At 42.9% G+C, this 19216-nt stretch overlaps 1 protein-coding gene across 1 annotated transcript in view; it reads right to left on the reverse strand.

Moving 5' to 3' along the window:
- LOC109321144 (cytochrome c oxidase assembly protein COX16 homolog, mitochondrial) overlaps window positions 1–19216 on the reverse strand; it is a 79534-nt gene that overhangs the window by 14799 nt on the left and 45519 nt on the right. The window contains exon 3 of the mRNA XM_019551527.1: window positions 7626–7685. Coding sequence (XP_019407072.1) covers window positions 7626–7685 — 60 coding nt within the window. The remainder of the gene's footprint in view (window positions 1–7625; window positions 7686–19216) is intronic.

Here is a 19216-nt window from a genome sequence, read left to right on the forward strand (position 1 = left end):
GTGTGTGTGTGTGTGTGTGTGTGTGTGTGTGTGTGTGTGTGTGTGTGTGTTTGTGTACAGTCAGTCATACACACACACACACACACACGGCTTAGGATTTTTGCTTCTCATTTCTCTGTTGGAAGCCAGTAACTCTCCTAGCATCAAGGATAGAGACAAACAATGTGATGTAATTTTGCACATGAGGAAACAGAGCAGGTATTTATGGAAATGAATGAGGCCAACCTGGGTCTTACGAAGAATATCTAGAAGTAAGGAAATCCAGAGGTGAGGGTCAGCTACTGCGAATGTCCTGGACCCAGCTCTTGCACATCTTGCTCATAGGATGATGGATTTACACATTCAAGACAAAGACAGGTCATGTGGCAGGATAGTGCAAGGAAGACGTTACATTAGTTGGCTTCTAGGTCAGTTCAGTCTTTGCAGACAGTGACTAGTATCTTGGCAGCCATGTGTAGTAAAACTGTGTTAAGTATGTGTTGGCATACCCAATCTATTCTTAATATATACGGCTGTTTTCTCTACTAGTGACCTTCTTTTATCGTCCCAGTTAGAACATACCACAGCAGTAAAGGCTTAGGTGAGATGAGATAAAGAAAAAAATCCTACCTACCTCTCCTACGGCTCTCCTGCCAGAACTCTTTCTAGGATCCTGTGCCAACACTGCTGGCCAGCTCCACCTTCTTGTAATTCTCTGACTTCTCCCTGTGCCCTGAATCTTAACATCTGAAGATTTTGGAGAGGCGAATGAGATAATTTGCATACACTGTACAGAGACTGATATTATACTGTACATCCACTGAGCAAATAGAATACATAGACACAGAAACTATATAATCTAATTATAATCTACTCCCTGTCATACTAACAGATAGTGTTGGTTTGTGATACACTAATACCACTTTGCTGCTCTTTTATCACCTTAGTTCTGTAAGTCTCAAAGTTCTGCACAAACATTACCTCATGAAGCCTCATGACAAATTCATAATTATTATCTCTCTTTTACAGAAGAGGAAACTGAAGTGCAAAGAGCTATGGGAGGCCTGTCCAGGCTGAAGTTTGTAGTGCATGCCGAAACAGAACTGTGAATATGTAGCCCAGTTACGAAGGAAACCTAATGGCCCAGTGGGAGGTATTTCACAGCTGTACAGATAAAGAGGAGAAAAACAGCATGAGAAGAGCAGAGTGATCAAACAGGAAAGAATATCTTTTACTGCATTCCCATTGGCTGTAAACACCAAAACAGCTATGTAAGAGGGACATTCTCCTAGCATCTATATCCCGTAACAAATAGCTTGCATTGTTTTGCCAATGTTTTTCCTCAGAGTTGAGATACTGGAGCAAATCTATGTTATACCCCATCCCTTAACAGTTACCATAGGTTATTAGAGAAAAGCAAGCCAACAAAAACCCTCTCATGCTGACAACTGCATCAAAATGGTCTTGTCAGGAAATTCTAACTCCTTGATGTTAAGAGTTTAACAATATTCATTTGTCTGGTGTTCATACGGACTAATGTGCCAATGCATTACACCCTGCACAGCATTTGACAATATTGTTGCATTGCTACTTAAAGCCAAACATTTTTCCCCATCCCACTGAGCTGCCAATCCCCCAAGTCGGTTCAAAAGAGTGGTACTGTACACTTGCATCCCAAGAGCACCTTGTGTAGGAAGTGGCTGTCATAAATCACATTCCCATATCAAAAAGGATGTGGAGAAGCTTGAGAGAGTCCAGAGAAGAGCCATGCGCATGATCAGAGGTCAGGAAAACAGACCTTACGATGACAGGCTGAGAGCCATGGGGATCTTTAGCCTGGAAAAGCGCAGGCTCGGGGTGATCTGATGGCCACCTATAAGTTGATCGGGGTGACCACCAGTTTCTGGAGAAACATTTGTTCACCAGAGCGCCCCAAGCGATGACGAGGTCGAATGGTCATAAACTACTACAAGACCGTTTCAGGCTGGACATAAGGAAGAATTTCTTTACTGTCCGAGCCCCCAAGGTCTGGAACAACCTGCCATCGGAGGTGGTTCAAGCACCCACATTGAACACCTTCAGGAGTAAACTGGATGCTTATCTTGCTGGGATTCTATGACCCCAGCTGACTTCCTGCCCTTCAGGCAGGGGGCTGGACTTGATGATCTTCTAGGTCCCTTCCAGCCCTAATGTCTATGAAATCTATGAAAATTTCTTCATCTGCTCTGAACAGTGTCAAACACCATTTTAAGATGTCTGCTAGAAATAATATAGGATAAGAAAAGGGTTAAACATTTCTTGCCCACATACAAATCTCGCCACTTTCTAACGCTGCAAAAATGCAGCAAAACTGATTCTGTTCCCCTGTGCGGAGTAGGGGCCTGTATTTCTGTGGGCTCTGGGGAGGGGGATTCCCAGGAAGCTGTGGAGTTCAGTCATATTTCCTCATGTGTCCTTTTGTTTGGTCTATCAACCTATACAAAAAGTGGGTCAATATTGGGTTTAATTTCTCCCATTTCCCCTGCTTTGAGCCCAATAATTTCTGTTTGGCTAACGTATAACTGCAAAACAGGAATCCAGTCCTGACTTGAAGATATCAAGACATAAATAATCTATTTCCCTTCCAATTACTAATCACCCAATTAACAATTCTAACCTAATTTCATATTTGAATTTGTCTGCCTTCAGCATCCAGGTTCCTGTTATGCCTTTCTCTATTAAAGAGTTCTTTGCTATCTAGCATTTTCTCCCTGTGAAACTATTTACACACTCCAATCAAGCCATCTCTCAATCTTCTTTTGTGGTAAATTAAACAAATCAAGTCCCTTTAGTCTCTCATTGTAAAGCATTTTCTCTAACCCTCAACTAATTTTTATGGCTTCTTCCTGCACCCTTTCTAATTTTTCAGCTTCCAGATTAAAATGTGAACACTTGAATTGGAGGCAAGACTCCACTATTGATCTTACTGGGGCCAGAACCAGAGATAAAATCACTTCCCTGTTCCTACTCATTACCCCCATGTTTATATGTCTGAGCATCACAGTGACTCTTTTTACTGAACGCTGCAGTGGGAGCTGAGGTTGGGATGCTTGTTCACCATACCCCCTAAACCCTTTTCAAAGTAAAAGCCTTCTAGTCACAGAATGAGGGTCTGGGTCCTATGACCTATATTCCTTCTTCCTAGTATAACTTTGCATCACTTGGTTGTTCTAAAGTCCATTTTGTTCAATGGACTTAGCTTACCAAGTGATCCAGATTGCTCTGTATGCCTGACCTGTTCTCCTCATTATTTACCACTGTGCCAACATTTGCAAATTTTATCAACAGTGATTTTACATCTACTTCCAGACCACTGATGACAATGTAGAATAATGTCTGGCTTAGTACGGATCCCTGCAAAACACCATTAGAGACAGCTCCCACGTAATGATGATTCCCTGCTGACAACTACTAAAGGAGATTTGTTGAGTAGTCCATTCTTAATTCATTTAACATGTACTTTATTCTTAGAGAATTAAATGAATACACATAGGGACCAATGAAAGTGATGGTACAGAAAGTACTGTTGAATGCACGAAGTACAAACTCTGAAAAAATCTATTTTTCCTTCCTATATCTTTCAGCTGTAGCAATCCTACAGTTTATCTGCAACTTTAACAGCTAAACAATTTCAGACTGAACTACAATTAAAACTTGCATTGGCCCTTTCAACTTCCAAGGCATTTCAGATTGCTTGAGCATGAATGATACGAAAGAAATGAAAATTATGAGTATAAAGAAATCTGTCTTTGTCTGCTTAAATTAGATTATCTGACAGGGAAAATGTGCAAATCATGAAAATCATTCTACTCCTTCCTTCATTTTTTTAATGTCCCGTGTAAAACAAAATGCTCCAGACTTCTGCCTTGACCTTAGTCAAAATAGTCGGTTTTACAATGTGTTCTACATGGCCCAGCTGAGCAGTGGATTTACACGCATATTAGTACCAGTGCCAGCTGTGGAAAAAGTGATGATTTATTAAACAAATGGAAGCAACAAAGCTGGCCGGGTGTATAAAAACATGTAAGCGTGTTTGAGGAATGCACAGACAATGGGGAAAGTGTAAAGGCTGATCACTCCTGTGGCACGTCTCAAAACACAGGATGAATGAAACCAATGATAGACAGGAGAGATTAGAATCTTGGTATAAATTACACATACAAATTACGGCCATTGCTGCAGTCTGAAAAAATGTCAATACCGACAGTGTTCCTTTGTGAAATAAACTAAATCTTACACAGCTTAGGGCTACAGCATTTACTAAGCTAAGTTAGGGGGAAGGAAAAATAGACTTTGCATGAATCTATTCATATGAAATCATAACTCAACAGCATCACTAGAGGTGGGCGGGTGGAGTACCAGCTCCAGGGCGTCAAGTTAGATGGGGTGCCAGAATGACAGCCCTGAGAGCAGGCGCTGCCTCCGCAACAGCCCATATCTGCAGAGCTTGCCACTGTAGCAGCTGCATCACTGTGTTAAAAAGTAAGCACTTGGCACCCTCAAATGAAGTGCCAAAATTCCTAGGTATGCCTCTGTCATAACTTGATAATCTCTCTACTCAACATTTTCATACTGAGTCATGATCTTATGTAACATTATATGAAAAAGGTTGTTGTCTTGGCACTTTGTGCCCAAAAACTTATCTAATATCTCTTCCAACTATACAATTGGCCCAATAAAAGACGTCATCCCCCCCACTCACTGCATTGTCTTGTAGGATGAGATCCAAGAAGTGGTAAACTTTAAGTGGAAGTCTTGGGATTCTAAAGACTTATGTATATAAAGTTCTATCACAGAATAAAAATTATCAAAATCTTCATGTCAGTGGAAGGTTTGCACACATCAGATACTCAAATTCAAATGGGACTCCACAGCGACAACTGTGTAAAATAATGCCATTAGGAGAGTGAGACTGTAAAATCAGATCCTTCACCTCTGGCATTACATAATAACATAAGCAACCTTTTAATAGCTTTTGGCATTTTGCTGTTACTGTCTTTAATAACAGGCATTCTAATAATCCTCCATGTCATTCTACATATAAAATTCCAAGATTTTTTAGTAGCCATAATTTAGAGAAAAGGATTTTTTAGGGTGACATTTTTTTTTACTGGAGCAACCATACTAACTATACATTTGATCCCATAAAAGCCATCACCAAAATAAATCCTTGCTTCTCTCATATTTCCTGGACCATAGCAGCTACATCACTCCAATACTAGCCATATTTTAGACTGACACAGGAATAGTATTAAAAAAATGCAACAGGAGCCAGGAAGATGGAAATAACTCTACTAAAGGAGATATGACCAAGGAATCAAAGACAATTTTATCAGCTGGGCCAGAGAATTAAACAAAATGCTTACCAAAGGTGCTGCTGGATTCCATAGACCTGCTGGATTCTCTAAAATTTCAGGACAGTGAGCACGTCTACACGTGCTTTTAGTCTAATGTGCATTAAGGCGATTTAGGCATGCATCCATTAATGTGGGTGTACGGACCAACTTGGGGTTAACCTTGGGACTAAAGTTAGTCCCAAGTCAATGAACACACACTGTGTTCATGAGCATTAGTGCATCTACATATTCACTAATGCAATTTAACTATCCATGCATAAATCTGATACCTACATAAAGTACCTACAAATTTAGGCTCAAATAGTCTTAAATCGCCATTTTTAAGGCATTTGCCCTTAATGTGCCTTAAATCAGGCCAACGTGCATTAAATGTGCTTGTGTAGACATGCCCAGCAAGTAGTAAGATTGCCTGGCACCTTGCAAGTCACGGTCCACACTGAAGTTTTACTTCTGTGTATATTTGTAATGTATCTGTATGATGATACTATACTTGCATTGCTAAGATAGACCCCAAACTGATCTGAATCCATCTTAATTTATGATAGCATACATATCTATTGGCAATCCACACTTTATAAAAATAGCCCTCTCTTCATAACAACCAAAATGACATATGAGATCTGCATGACTTGAACTTTGGGAGAAAATTGGATTTGGGACAGATTCTGTGGTTTGAGGCTCATCTACATTTTAGATTAAAACAAAAATTAGGAATGTTTTAGCCACTACTTTCCAGCAAGAATGAGCTTCACAAGAATAACCTGGAATCATTTTTAGCATTTCGTTATGCCACCTTTATTTTATTACCATTGATTTCCTCACAAAAGTCAATGCAATTATGGCTGTTTAAATATTGTCCTTCAGCCATCTACTTAAGCTTGGCAGGGAGAAAGTGCAGCATATCAAAACACATACAGTTCGTTTTGAGGTTGTGTGTTAAGTTAAAAGGATAGAGACTGTTCTTTTCATTGCACTGTGGTTCTTTCACATAAATAAATCAGAGAAGAGTTACAATACATAGATGGAAGTGCACAAGACAAAAGGCTCCCAGAAGGCAAACAGAACTGTGCATTAATGCACTTGTAAACTATGAATTTCCAACTGGGATTTTTCATTGATACTCAGAGAATGAAGCTTTCTGCTCCTGAACATCACAGGACAAAAGTTATTTGTTAGCAGCATGATGCCCTAAATTTATTTCCATTTTTTTTAATTTAATATTTCCTGGGATAGGAAAACCTCTGTGTGAGATTTCATATATCAGAAGCATAAAAGAACACGTATTATCATCACAGAGAAAATTCACCATGTAGTGATTTGATATTAAAGTCCAGTCATATGAACATCTAAGTAGCAGACTTGCAGGCATAATCAAATCTTTAACATATAATAGAAATTTCACTTGCAAATAACATCAGGATGAAAAAGAGACCCAAATAACTTTCCCCCTTTCACCTCCCTTCAGAGCACAGAAAGGCCCATTGTCGAGTAAATTAAAAACTGAATCTAATTCATTTGATAAAAAACTTATAAAAATTGTCTAAAATACTTTTCCTACAGATCAGTTTCATAATGTTACGGTCTGATATTTTGCAAAGGATTGGACCTGAAAATCTTTTATCCCTGGAAAGGTGTGGGAATAGTGTATTTCCTCTCACAGGGAACAACACACTGATTTCCAGTTCTCAAGATGTATGCAATTTTGGACATTAAACCTGTCACTGGCTGAGGCCCCCAATTCAAAGTAGTGTAATTCTAGAAGGAAATGGAGGCAAAAATCCTCTATGTAGTTTTTTAGGGATGGGAAGAGGGAATAGGAGCTGTTTGCAAGCTGCAGGGGCTTGGAAAGCCACAGTAGTAATGGATGGATCAGTCGGTGGTTTCAGTAGGAAGCTAACATGGTTTTGCAATTATCACATGGAGCTCACTGCAACATTCATAGTGTAAATGTTCACATACACACACACACACACAAAGTTCAGTACTAACTCTACTTTTGTACACCAGTAACAGAAACAGCCAACTTCCATTTGCAGGGCTGTATTTGGCAACAGGACATCAAAGCAAGACTGTGTTTAAGGAGAAACACTGAATGTTCAGAATCTTTTCCGCAAAACTCTGGTTTTACAGGAGCACAGAGATCAAAGGCAGATGGTTGATCTAATTTTAGTTATGGGCAGACATGTCCCACCATAAGCCAGGGTAGTCAAGACAAGGCTATGAATCCTAAGAAAAAAAAGCATAGAGAACCTCATATTCAGATTCCAGTGTGGTACTCTTTTTGAGTTTTGCTTCCAAATCTGGATCCATCTGTAAGACAAAAAAGAAAGATACCCCAAATGTTATTTTTTTTTATAAAATACATTCAAATGTTAAAGAAACAAAATCTCTTTTAAAAAGAAGAACTCTCCCCTTTGCCCCCCTGTGCAAAAAACCCCCAACAAATGAAATGCTGACTGACCCTTGAGATCTCTCTTCTCAGACAAAAACTGGAAGAAGAATCAGTTCCTGCATTATCAACTCAGATAAAGTGGTGATGGGTGTAGTGTAACAACAGCCAGAACAATTCAGAATAAAGTTCAACAGATTCCAGCTCTTGCTATACAACCAGGAAAGAAAACTGTAAATTAGAAAGCTCCTCGCTGGGAATGCTCTGGCTTCAGCCCCCCAATGTTTAAAATCTAAACATTTTCAGACCAATTTCCTGTTTAATCTCAGTCAAGAGAAAGAAAAAACACTAGGTTACCACATTAAGGTTTATGGTGGTCAAGAAGGGTGCGCTCTGAAGATAAATGCAGTGCATTTTGGTCTGCAAAGCCAAAACTTTGGTGAGATTTGAATTTTTTTTTTGTTCATTTTGTTACAGGTAGAAATCAACAGAAACTTGTTGCATTTGCCTAGTTTTGACCTCAAACCCAATAAAACTGGTGATAGCAGCTAGCAGATAGTGGAATCTGGACACTCAAAAACAAATCAAAGAACATGAACTCCAGCAAACCATAGCAGCTAAATTTTGCATCACTCAAGCCCATGGAGAAAGCTACATGCATTCTTCCCCTGCAAAAGTAGAATGGTAACAATGGCTGGAGAGTAGAAGAAGAAATGAAAAGCAGTTGGCATTCCCCATGGTCAGAGTAACCCTGGGAGAAGAACCATTTTCCTTCCCCAAACACGTACTATTCAGTTGCATTCTTTAGTCTGATCAATTAAATAGCACACAATTATATCAGAGACCATATTTTCTACCCATCTATTTTTAATCCTTAAAATACATTAACATAAATGGCCTGGGTGCTTAAGAGGATTGGTACTGTGTTGAGTCTTTCATTTATAGAGCTGTAGTCCAAAAGTGATCCAGTTCATATCAAAAGCAGTTATTCCCAAGTAACTGTTTAGCAACCTGTATGAAAACAGCTAGTTAACCTAATTCAATTTCTAGGGGTCACATGTCCACAATCACCATTAGCTTTAAATGCTTTCCTTGTAGTCAGTGCTACAAAACTAAAAATAAATTCCCACCAGTTAGAAAAGAAGTCTCAGCAATGTACGACTTGGTTTCATGTCTTGCCCCACCGTAAATACACTATGGCTACTTGTAGATATTTTAAAAAGCCCAAAAAACACATTTTACTGGAAGAAGCAATGCATTACTTTAACCCAGCTTTGCAGTGTCTATAGACTGGGTGCTTCAGCAGGGCTTATTGGTGCTTTAACTTAACAGCTGAGTCAATCAGTTATTAAAGACACCAAAAAAGCCCTACTACAGCGCCCCATCTATACAGATGTTGGGTGAGCTGGCCAACACACTGCCTCATCTGGGCATGTGCTGGGCTTGGCACGGAACCATGCTGAATTTAAAGTAAAGCTCCATTTTGTTTTGTTTTGTTTTATTTTTTAACATCTACAAGCAGCCTATGTGACCATGGGCAAGTCTAGGTTTCAACTCTTCAAAGGTGCATAGGTTCTTAAATGCCATCGAAATCACTGGGAGTTGAGCCTTCAAACCAAGGAATTTATTGTAAAGCACCTAGAAGAGAACAAGGTGATCACTGCAGGGATCCTGGTTTTCTCTGATTTAAAAAAATCCCCAATTTTTGGTTGAAAAAAAGTAACCCCAAATCCACATTTTTCTGTGATTAAAATGAAACACCACTAATACGTAGATATCTTTATATTAGTGTTTCATTTAAATCACGGAAAAATGTGAATGTGGGGGGTTCCTTTTTTTTTTTAAACCAAAAATTGGCAATTTTTTAAAAATCAGACAAAACCAGGATCCCTGGTGATACGGAACATGGATTTATTCACCAAGAGTAAGTCATGCTTGGTGCTGAATAGAGAGGATCTGGGCCTCAGTTCCCCATCTATAAAATAGGTATCGCCTGAAGGAGGGGGGCCAGGCTGGATGAGGGCGTGGGGAGCAGAGGTGCAGGGCTGGAGGCTGAGCTCCATCCACACGGCCCCCCCATCATTCTTGATGGACAATTTGCTACTTTGTCTATATCTTCCTTGAAGCATGGTGGCCAAATCTGGACAAAGTTATCCAGGTGAGGGCTCACTAAAGCAGAAGAATCACTTTGTCTGACTTATAAGTGACAGTCCTGTTAATACAATCCACTGTGCTATTTATTTTTCTTTGCGGCAAAAGTATGCTGCTGACTCATATTCAGATTATCATCCACTATAAATCCTATCATCCACTATAAATCCAGGGTCTTTTTCTACAGTACTGCAGTCTAGCTAATTGTTTGTCAGTCTGTATTTGTCCATATGATTATTCCACCTTCAGTGCAGGCCTTTTTGTTTGTCTTCACTGATTAACAGGATCAGGTCACACCTCTCAGGGAAACTGCCAGTGTCAAGACCCCAAAGACTCAAACCTGAATCTTCCATTTTCATAGGACGATGTCTGGGCTGTAGCACCAAGTGACCTGGGGGAACCAATAGAAACCACAAACCTTGATGGGAGGGCTACAAAATCGTTCCCCTACTTCCCCTGGGGGCTTATCCCAGCACCAGGGGGTACAGGCCTTGCTACATGGGGCCCTCCTGATTTGCTCCTGCTTTGGCCCCCTGTACCTAGTTCCCACCTTGGACCCCCTGGCCTGACCAACAGCTTGTGGACGTCTAGGTTTGCACCTTTTACTCCCGAATCCTGAGACCCTACATCCAGGTTATGCTTCTGATACTCATGCTATCTTCAGACTCAGGCAGAAATGACTGTGTCAGAAACATTCAGTTCACATTTTAAGGTTCTCCTTGCAATCATAAGAGCCAAGAACATAATGTTTTAATAATACAGCAACGTCAGGAAAAAGAGAAATTATGGGGATATGTTCTCTGTTTCATATCTGCATTATGAACAAGGCTGTGATTCAGATCGGAGGAGAGGGGTTTGGGGACTTCAGTGCTGTTAACAGTACATCCTTTACCACTGCTAAATTGTTTTTCATTTTTTATCATTTTTAAATTTAGAAGTCACCCTTATTGATTGTCAGACTGATCATCCTAACAGGTAACATGAAACTGCACATGTCCAAGAATATGGTTCAAAGTTTTCCTCTTGTGCCTTATCTAGAGATGTAATGGGATATTCAGCTGCACCTGCAGTGTTTTCCTTCTGAGTCCCACAAAGCTGTATCCCTTATGAAACATAACTCCGTCCTATATGAAGGATAGTCACAAGGTTTTACAAAGACATTGGAGGAACTGACCTGATACCATGAACTGAAAGAATGTCATCAATATGCAGACAATGCCTCGTTCTACATCTTCACGTCAGATGTAAACAGTATCCTCTCCCTCTAATACTAACACTTAGCACAGATCAATACCTGGATGAAGTGCAGCTGGCTAATACTTAACCCAGGAGTGACAGAAGTGGCACACACAAGAGGAGGAAAGTACTCTGAGGAACTTCTGTTTTCAATAATATTCCCTTTGCATAAATCCCTTTGATTATAAGGTCAGTGTACAACCTGCAGGGCACAGTCCCCTGCACATCTCAATTCCTAAAGGTGTTCAGAGAGCCAGTGCTGTGAAAAATACCTGTTACCACCTGTAAATGACCACAAGAATGGTTCCCTTCCTCTCAGAGACAGCGCTAACCACAGAAACATGGTTATTTGTGACCTTAAGGCTAGGGACAGAAGTTACACATAAACTGGTTTAAGTGAGCAGAAACTGGTTTAAACCTGTAACAGACCATAAGTTCACTGCACATAAACCAGTTTCAAAATGGCTGAAACCGATTTGAGATAAACCTGGTTGAATGTAGTATCAGCCTGAACTGATTTGACTCAAATTATGAATGTCTGTCCCAGACCCCTTCCTGGTTTAAGTTAAACCAGAGTCCCCTAGCATCCCAGCATATTCTGCAGCCCTTGGCTGGGCTGGGCAGAGCAGGGCTGGGCTAGCCCTGTCTCTCTGCTCCCAAGCCAGACTCACTGCTGCAGAGGCAGGGGCAGGGGTAGGGGCAGAGGCATGGCCAGGTGCTGGCTGACATGGCCCCCCTGAGGTGAAGGGGGCAATGAGGAGGCTTATTCTCTCCTCTGCCCCCAGGGGACTGCAGCCGGGGTCTGCTAGCCCCGACTGCTGCCTCCGCTGATTGTTCCCTGCATGGGACAAGTGGCGGAATAAGTCCCCTCCCTGCCTCCTTCATCAGATGCCAGAGGGAAGGGGGAAATAAACCCTTTTCTGCCCCATTTGCCTAAGGGGGCTGTGCCAACCAGCCTCTAGCTGTGTCCTTGCTCCTGCCACTGCAGCAGTAAGGGCGGAGCACCAGACAGACCCTGGCTCATGTTCGTTCTGGTGGGACAGGGAGGGGGGAATTAAACCCTCTCCCTGGCCAGTTCACTCCAGGCTACTGCTGCACTAGGGCCACGCTCTCCAGGCCCTGCAGCCAAGGGCTGCTCTAGTGCCTCCTGGCTTCTGGCCTGAGCCACTGTATTTCCAGAGTCAAAAGCAAATGTCTGTTCACTGGCAAATTGGTTCAATCTACGCAGGTTAGACTAACCCACAAAAATTAAATAAGTTCAGGCTCCAGCTTTTTTAATGTCTGTCCCTAGCCTAAGACTGCAGCTCATTACAGCTGGGTATTAGACCAAGCCTAAAAAAAAGAAAAAGTGTAAAGTGGTACAAAATGCAGCAGCTCAATCTGCCTAGCATCATTTTTTGAATTGGTTCCTTATCAGAGTGAAATTCAAGGGCTGTGTCCTGACATTCAAAGTTTTCAGTGGTATTTGCCTTAGCTATCAGAGACATAGGCCATGTGTATACAAAACAAGGGGCGTGCATGCATGACACTTTGAAGTGGGTTAAATATTTCTGCACCACTTTAATGGTGGTCGGTGTTTGCATGCCTCGGCGGCGTACTGCACATTAATTCCAGTCGCTGTAGGAAATTTGGGGGCACAACGCACCTGAAATTACTTGGAGCGCAGCAAACTAAAACTCCTCCTCCACAGATCAAAGCACCGGACTCTGTGCAGCTCTGTGGTTCTGCAGCAAGCCCTACAGGCAGCCTGACAGCAGCCCAGGAAAGCAGGCTTTACCCAAGAAAAGCAGTGAGCCTGATTCCACCCCCCATCCCCGGAGCTTGCCTGCCTGCCTGAGCTGCGTGGGGGCCACGCGCTTCCCTCCAGGACCACCCGAGCCAGGTGCCTGAGGGCAGGTGCCACCAGCAGGTGGCCCACTTCTGCCACACAGCAAAGCACCAGGGACCACTTCACCTGCCAGCAGCTCATCCTCTCCTCCCCACCAGACAGGAAGGTAAGTCAGCGGGGTGTGTGCATGACACGGGGGTTTAATCAGCCCTAAACTGAAGTGGTGTTTTTTAAAACCCACTGCTTCAACATAGGGCTCCTGTTTCATCTACACATGCCTATAATGACCATGTCCTCCAATGACAGCTGAGTTACACTAGAATGGGATGGCCAACCTGCAGCACACATGCCACAGGTAGCATGAGTAGCCTCTGTGTGTGTCACGCAGAAGGCTGGGGAGGGAGCAGGGAACATAATGACGGATAGGGCAGGAAGCAGAAACAGAACAGATCAGGCAGGGAGTTCAGGGCAGAAAGCAGAAAACAGCAACAGATTGGGCAAGGAGAATAGGGCAGGGAGCAGAAAGCAGAGCAACAAATTAGGCAGGAGGTCTAGCATTCTCACAATAGCATTCTACAATGTCTGTATATAGTACTGAAAGGAGAAATAAACTGCTATTTTTCTAGCTTCTCCTCCAGATGGAGGAGAGGGGCAATCTGCTTGCTTTGTTGCTCCTTCCTGTAATTGGAAAGCACTCAGATAACATGGCACTGAATACTATGCAAGTAAATCAACATTTTTATTTTGCCACAGGTGGAACATAAATATAAGTTTATTTTTGTTTCAACAGTTAAAAGAAAAACATTTCTATATCCCCCTTTTTTCAAGATTTAGTCTACTAATTTCTAGGATGCCTACCCACTGCATGGTGTTCACATGGCTAAGCTTGTGTGAGCTCAGGGGAAACATGCAGTGGAGCTGCTGTTGCTACTGCTCCTCCTTCTCCCCTCCAGGCCCTTCTGTCCTCAGCCCACTTCCCTGTGTATTAATTCCCCTCCACTGCTGTAAGGAGAAGGGAGGGGAGAGGCGCATCCAAGCCTAAGACGCAGAAGTCCTGCACATTTCTAAGTAACTAAGCTCTATACAGCACTGATGACCAAAATGAGCCTGGGCTGTTGAAGAAGCCAGTTGAAATTGCTCAAGCAGATATTATTTTGTTAATTCACACTGACAGGTGCACAAAAATGCTTCTTTACTAGAAACAACAAATTTTATTCAGTAAATGACAGGGGTGGTTGGCTAGATGCTGTTTAAGCGCAGACTGCGTGCAGCTTCTGAAGAGCTCATGACACTTGGCAGCTCTATGCATGGGAGATAGAGGAATCCAGGCTTTCAAATGCTTTAATCTCGGCAAGATGTCCCAACAATGCCAATAAAGTAAATATTCTCTTTTTTCCTTTTTAGTCTTCTACATGTTTACCTAACCCCAAAAAATTGAGGTATACTTGACTTCAGCAATTCTGTCCATGTTAACCTAAGGTGGCAAGACTTTGGGTTTCAGCATAAGATCCAGTCAGAAAAGTTAAACTAGGTTCCTCTCAGAACAAATACAGCAGGCAAAGGAAGAAGTCTTTTACAAAACTTCTATCCCATAACACCAAGCATCAATACCTCACCTTGCAACATTACAGAAAGGAAGGGGAAAAAACAGTGATCATATTTTTGCTCTAGTGAAGGTTCACATAGCATTAGTACAGCAGTTGGTACAATTATCAATGGCATAACAGCCATACTCAAATGTTGTGAGAGACTGCGTACAAGAAACAAGAACAGAACAACACCAGGATCCAAGCAACAGGCCAGTTAACAGGGGAGTTTGAACAGACTCCTGGCTTGGGAGAGAAGCAAAAGGTTTTGTTTTCTGTGAGAGAGATTTGTGAGTGCTAGTGAGTGATGTGCCTGCTTGGTTTTGACCTTATGGTCTGAGTTCAGTTTGATCACCATTTTGGAGCAGCGAGCAATGAATTGTTCCCAGCTGTTGAGCCTAGTAGTTGAATCAAGTGGCAATGCATAGAGAGGAGGCGGAGGGGGGCACGTGCCCCCCTGAGACTGGCTCGCCAGCTGGGGGGTGGGGGCACTGAGAGAAGTGGTGCCCTTGCTGCTAGGCTGCAGAACTGCCAGTACCACCCCTCGTCTCCCCCCTGAGACTGGCGCCAGAGCCGGGGAGTGCGGGCGCTAAGAGAAGCACTGGCAGCACTTCTGGTTTTGCTGCTGGCAGGGTCAGCGATCAGCTGCTGCAGTACGTCCCCTGCCCCCAGTTGGCAATCAGCTGCTGGTGCCCCCCAAGACTCAGGAGACACCAGTCGCCCATGCAGCTGATAGTGGTGTGAACAAGGAGACTGCTTGCCTGGGCAGAAAGGCTAAGCTGACCAAATCCGACTGACACAAGATGTGAGTGGCGCTGGGAGAGTTTGCAGGTGGTTTGCCCCAGCTGCATTTTAGCACTTCCTCACTGTGAGCTTGCTTAGCAACCTCAGGTAAGGAGAAAAGGAGTTATTTCTAGGATCCAGCAGTGAAACAGCTGGAAGTCAAAACACCAATGGCATCACTTCCAGCTCCTCCTCTTCCTGTACCTCTGTAGTTTGGAGGAGCTCACTGACCTACAAAACTCCACCCAGGTTCTGGCTTGGCTTTGTGGGGAATATGGCCTGCACATTCCTGCCAAAGGCAGCTAGGAGGGACAGTGTTGAAGGTATGAGGGGTGCTTTCTGATAGATTCTCTTAGGCACCAGGTAAGGAAGCTGCACAAGGAGGTGACTAGGCTGAAAAGCACCCATGAACATGAGAACTTAGTTACTATGATATGCGAGAAAACCTCCAAGTCTGTGCCAGAGAGCCAGCCAGAGAAGCTGTTAAAAAGTAAGAGAAGTAGGGCTTCAGAAAAAGAACCTACTCCTTTGGTAAAAGAGGACAAGTCATGCCTCTCCACAGTTAAGGGGACTGAGACTGCTGCCACCAAGATAGCGATAGTTGTTGGTGTCTTTGGTGTCTTTCTTCTGCAGGGCACAGAAGCATCCATCTACTGGCTGGACCTGTTGCCTCAGGAGCCCAAGTCCAAGATGTTTTGGAAGGGTTGCCAAGACTCGCTCAGCCCTCTGACTAGTGCCCTTATGTTGCTAACCCATGTGAACATTAACTATACTGACAGGGGTGACCCTGGGTGGATCAAAAGTGACTAAATGGCTCTGGGTACAAAGGTGAAGGGGACAGGGGCTCAGATCAAGTTTCTGTTAATCCTTCCAGTCCAGGGTAAAGACCCACGCAGGAAGAGATGCATCCTGGGGATCAACATTTGGCTATAGACCACCAAACCAAGGCAGGAAGTGGATGAGATTTTTCTTCAAGCAATAAACTGAAATATCTGCATCAAAGGACTTGCTGATGTAGGGCTTTAATAACTATGGCATCTGCTCAGAATGTAATGCAAGAGCATATAGGCAGTCCAACCTTTCTGGAGTGTGTTAGGCATAACATTGTGCTACAGGCAGTAGAGAAGTCAACTATGGAGGAAGTTCTTCTCAGTTTGCTACTCTCTTGGTATGGAACAAATGCACAAATATAGACTGAAGAACAACTGGCTAGGCTGCAGAATTGCAGAGATGGACATAGGGGTTATAGTGGAGTATAAAAAGAAAATGAATCAGCAGTGTGCTCTTGCTGAAAAACGGACAAATAGCATATGGGGTTGTATTAAGAGAACTCAGCTTGCTGGTCAAGGAAGTGATTTTCTGTTCTATTCTGTATATTTTGTTTCCAGACTGGGCAAATCTGATATGGAATTAATGAAATAAACTAAGAGTAGGTCAGTGGTTCTTACCCTTATGAGACTCAAGGCACCCTTTGGAAAAGTCAGCTCTTTGTTTTTATTCATTTTCTGATTATGGAAAAATAACAGAGCAATTCTTCCATTGCAACGAACTCAGGAAGACCACAGCTCAGAAAGTTTGTAATGCTACGGATTCCTATTTGAAATCTCTAAGTTTATCTTGTGAACCATGTTTGCACACCTAACAGTGCCAATGGTACATGGTGTCCCATGGCAAATTTGGCAGGATCTCAAGGCGCTTAAGTGCTGTGGCACCCTGGTTAAGAATAACTGGGTTAGGTCCTTGGCTCCATCCTTTCAGCACCTGGCTGAGAAAAGCCATATGCACCAAGGTGGTTTTATGCCACTTTTGCTCTCTTCATCCCAGGATTGTCCAGCAAACTTTTTGGGAGGCTGCTGTGATTACAGTAGCTGGGATAACAGGTTCCAAAGGGCTGTTCTGCCACTTAGGGATTGTCAGAAGGCAGAAACACCACAGACATGTCCCATGCACTATTGCTTAGGTGGGATGGTTGAGAGGAAAATCAACTTTAGTTTGTTTTTGGCAACCTTCTGGATCATGTATGCATGAGAGGTTCCCCAGGCCTTCAATGCATATGCCTAGGCAGGAGGGATTTTTTTGGATTTTTTTGAGGAGTGGAGGCTGCCCAGAACTTCCATCCCTGCTTTAGGTTACTGAGACAAAATCCAAAGGTGTGACTGAGTCCAGACATTTGGTGTCCCCATGGCTGTATTTATATAAGCATCTGGGAATTGAACCCAGGTCTCCGGTGTGGCAGACAAGGATTCTATCAATGAACGACGGGGGACTCTGAAAAATCAACTATGCCTACTTTAAAGGAGGATTCTTTCAAGCTGGGCAAATCCTCAAAGAGTTTCTTTAAGATCCTGTAAAGTGCAGGCTCTGACCCTAAATACAGTATTTAAAGATTTAATTATTTTTGCTTGTATATCTTTTCTTTGTCTGTAGCCTTAACTACATGTTAAAGACCTTACTGAGAAAATGGTGAACTTTAGATATGATTATCTGAGAGGCTCCAAAAATGGCTGTGTATAGTCTGAATCTTGTTACTGCACACGCCCCTTTTTCAAGAAGTTGTACGTTATTTCTTTTGGGATAAATTTATTTTAAAATGTCTGTTCACGGATAAGACCTGTTCAAATTATGAACATTATTTGCCAGGAATGGCACAGGCTCATTCCAACTATTTAAGTACAAAAAATACTGAAAAATGCGATACTTAAGAGCAACATATTTATCTGGAATACCACTTCCTTCCCTATCGTTTCATTTTTTTTTCAAGTTTATTTTCCCAAATCTCCTAGCAGCAATTCTGGGAAAATGTTTCAAGGGCATTTAGGTGTCTAAGGAAGAAAGAGTTCAAAAATGCTTAAAAATCACTGAGAGCGTGTTTGAAAAATCTCAGTAAGCAGTTATCTGCATCTTTTTGTATCCAAATACACATAAAAATTTGGTCTCCACAATCTAGCTTCAAGTTTTTGCTTGGCTGTTGCAAATGGAGCAAGCTGATAAATCCCCTTCTAACAGCCAGGATTTTAGTGGTGGTAAAAGGTTGTCATTCAAAGACAATGTGGACCATTTCTTTGCTTGCAGCCCCTGTCAGCCCAGGGATGCCAGCAACATGCTGCCACTAAGACAACTGGCTTCTTTACGTACTTTCATATCAAGGGAAATTTTTGTTTGTGACACCAAACTGTTTGGCATAGGTACAAACCTAAATCTGCTGCCACAAAAAACACTCCCTTGCTGACAATTTTATGTTATTCATCAGTGACCATAGTGGCTCATTTTGGTCTAGTAATACATAATAGGGCTGTGTGAAGCTTCGGGTGCCGATTCAATTCGCAGGAGATTCGGCTCGATTCGGCAGCCGAACCCGAAACATATCAGGAGACCAATTAAAAGGTCCAAATCGATTCAGAAAAGATTCAGAGAACTTCAGAGATTCGGGCAGTCCCCACTGGCTGCTGCAGGGAGCTAGACCTTGACTCCATGCTGGTAAGTAGGGGGTGGGGGGGATGACCATGGGGGAACCCCTGCCAGGCCCCATTCCCTGCCTGCTCCCCCAGCCTCCCTGAGTGCCTCCTGACCCCCGCCCGCTCTCCCAGCCTGTCCCATGGCTGCCCCGCCTGCCCCAGCTCCTGGCTCTTCAAAAAAAAAAAAAAAAAGGCCCAGTGGCTTTTGCAGTGGCCTTGGAGCTTCTGGGGGCTTGTGGCAGAGCCCCCCATGCAGCGCAGGGCACCAGAGATCACTCCACTGCCTGGCAGCATCCAGTGAATCTGTACTTTTTTTTTCTTTTTTTGAAGAACAAGGAGCTGGGGCAGACAGGGCTGTCTGGGGCTGACAGCCCTGTCCACCCCAGAAAGTGGACGGGGATGACGTGGGGCAG

This window comes from Crocodylus porosus, unplaced genomic scaffold, assembly GCF_001723895.1.
Source record: "Crocodylus porosus isolate Cpor-Errol unplaced genomic scaffold, CroPor_comp1, whole genome shotgun sequence".
Lineage (NCBI taxonomy): Eukaryota > Metazoa > Chordata > Crocodylia > Crocodylidae > Crocodylus > Crocodylus porosus.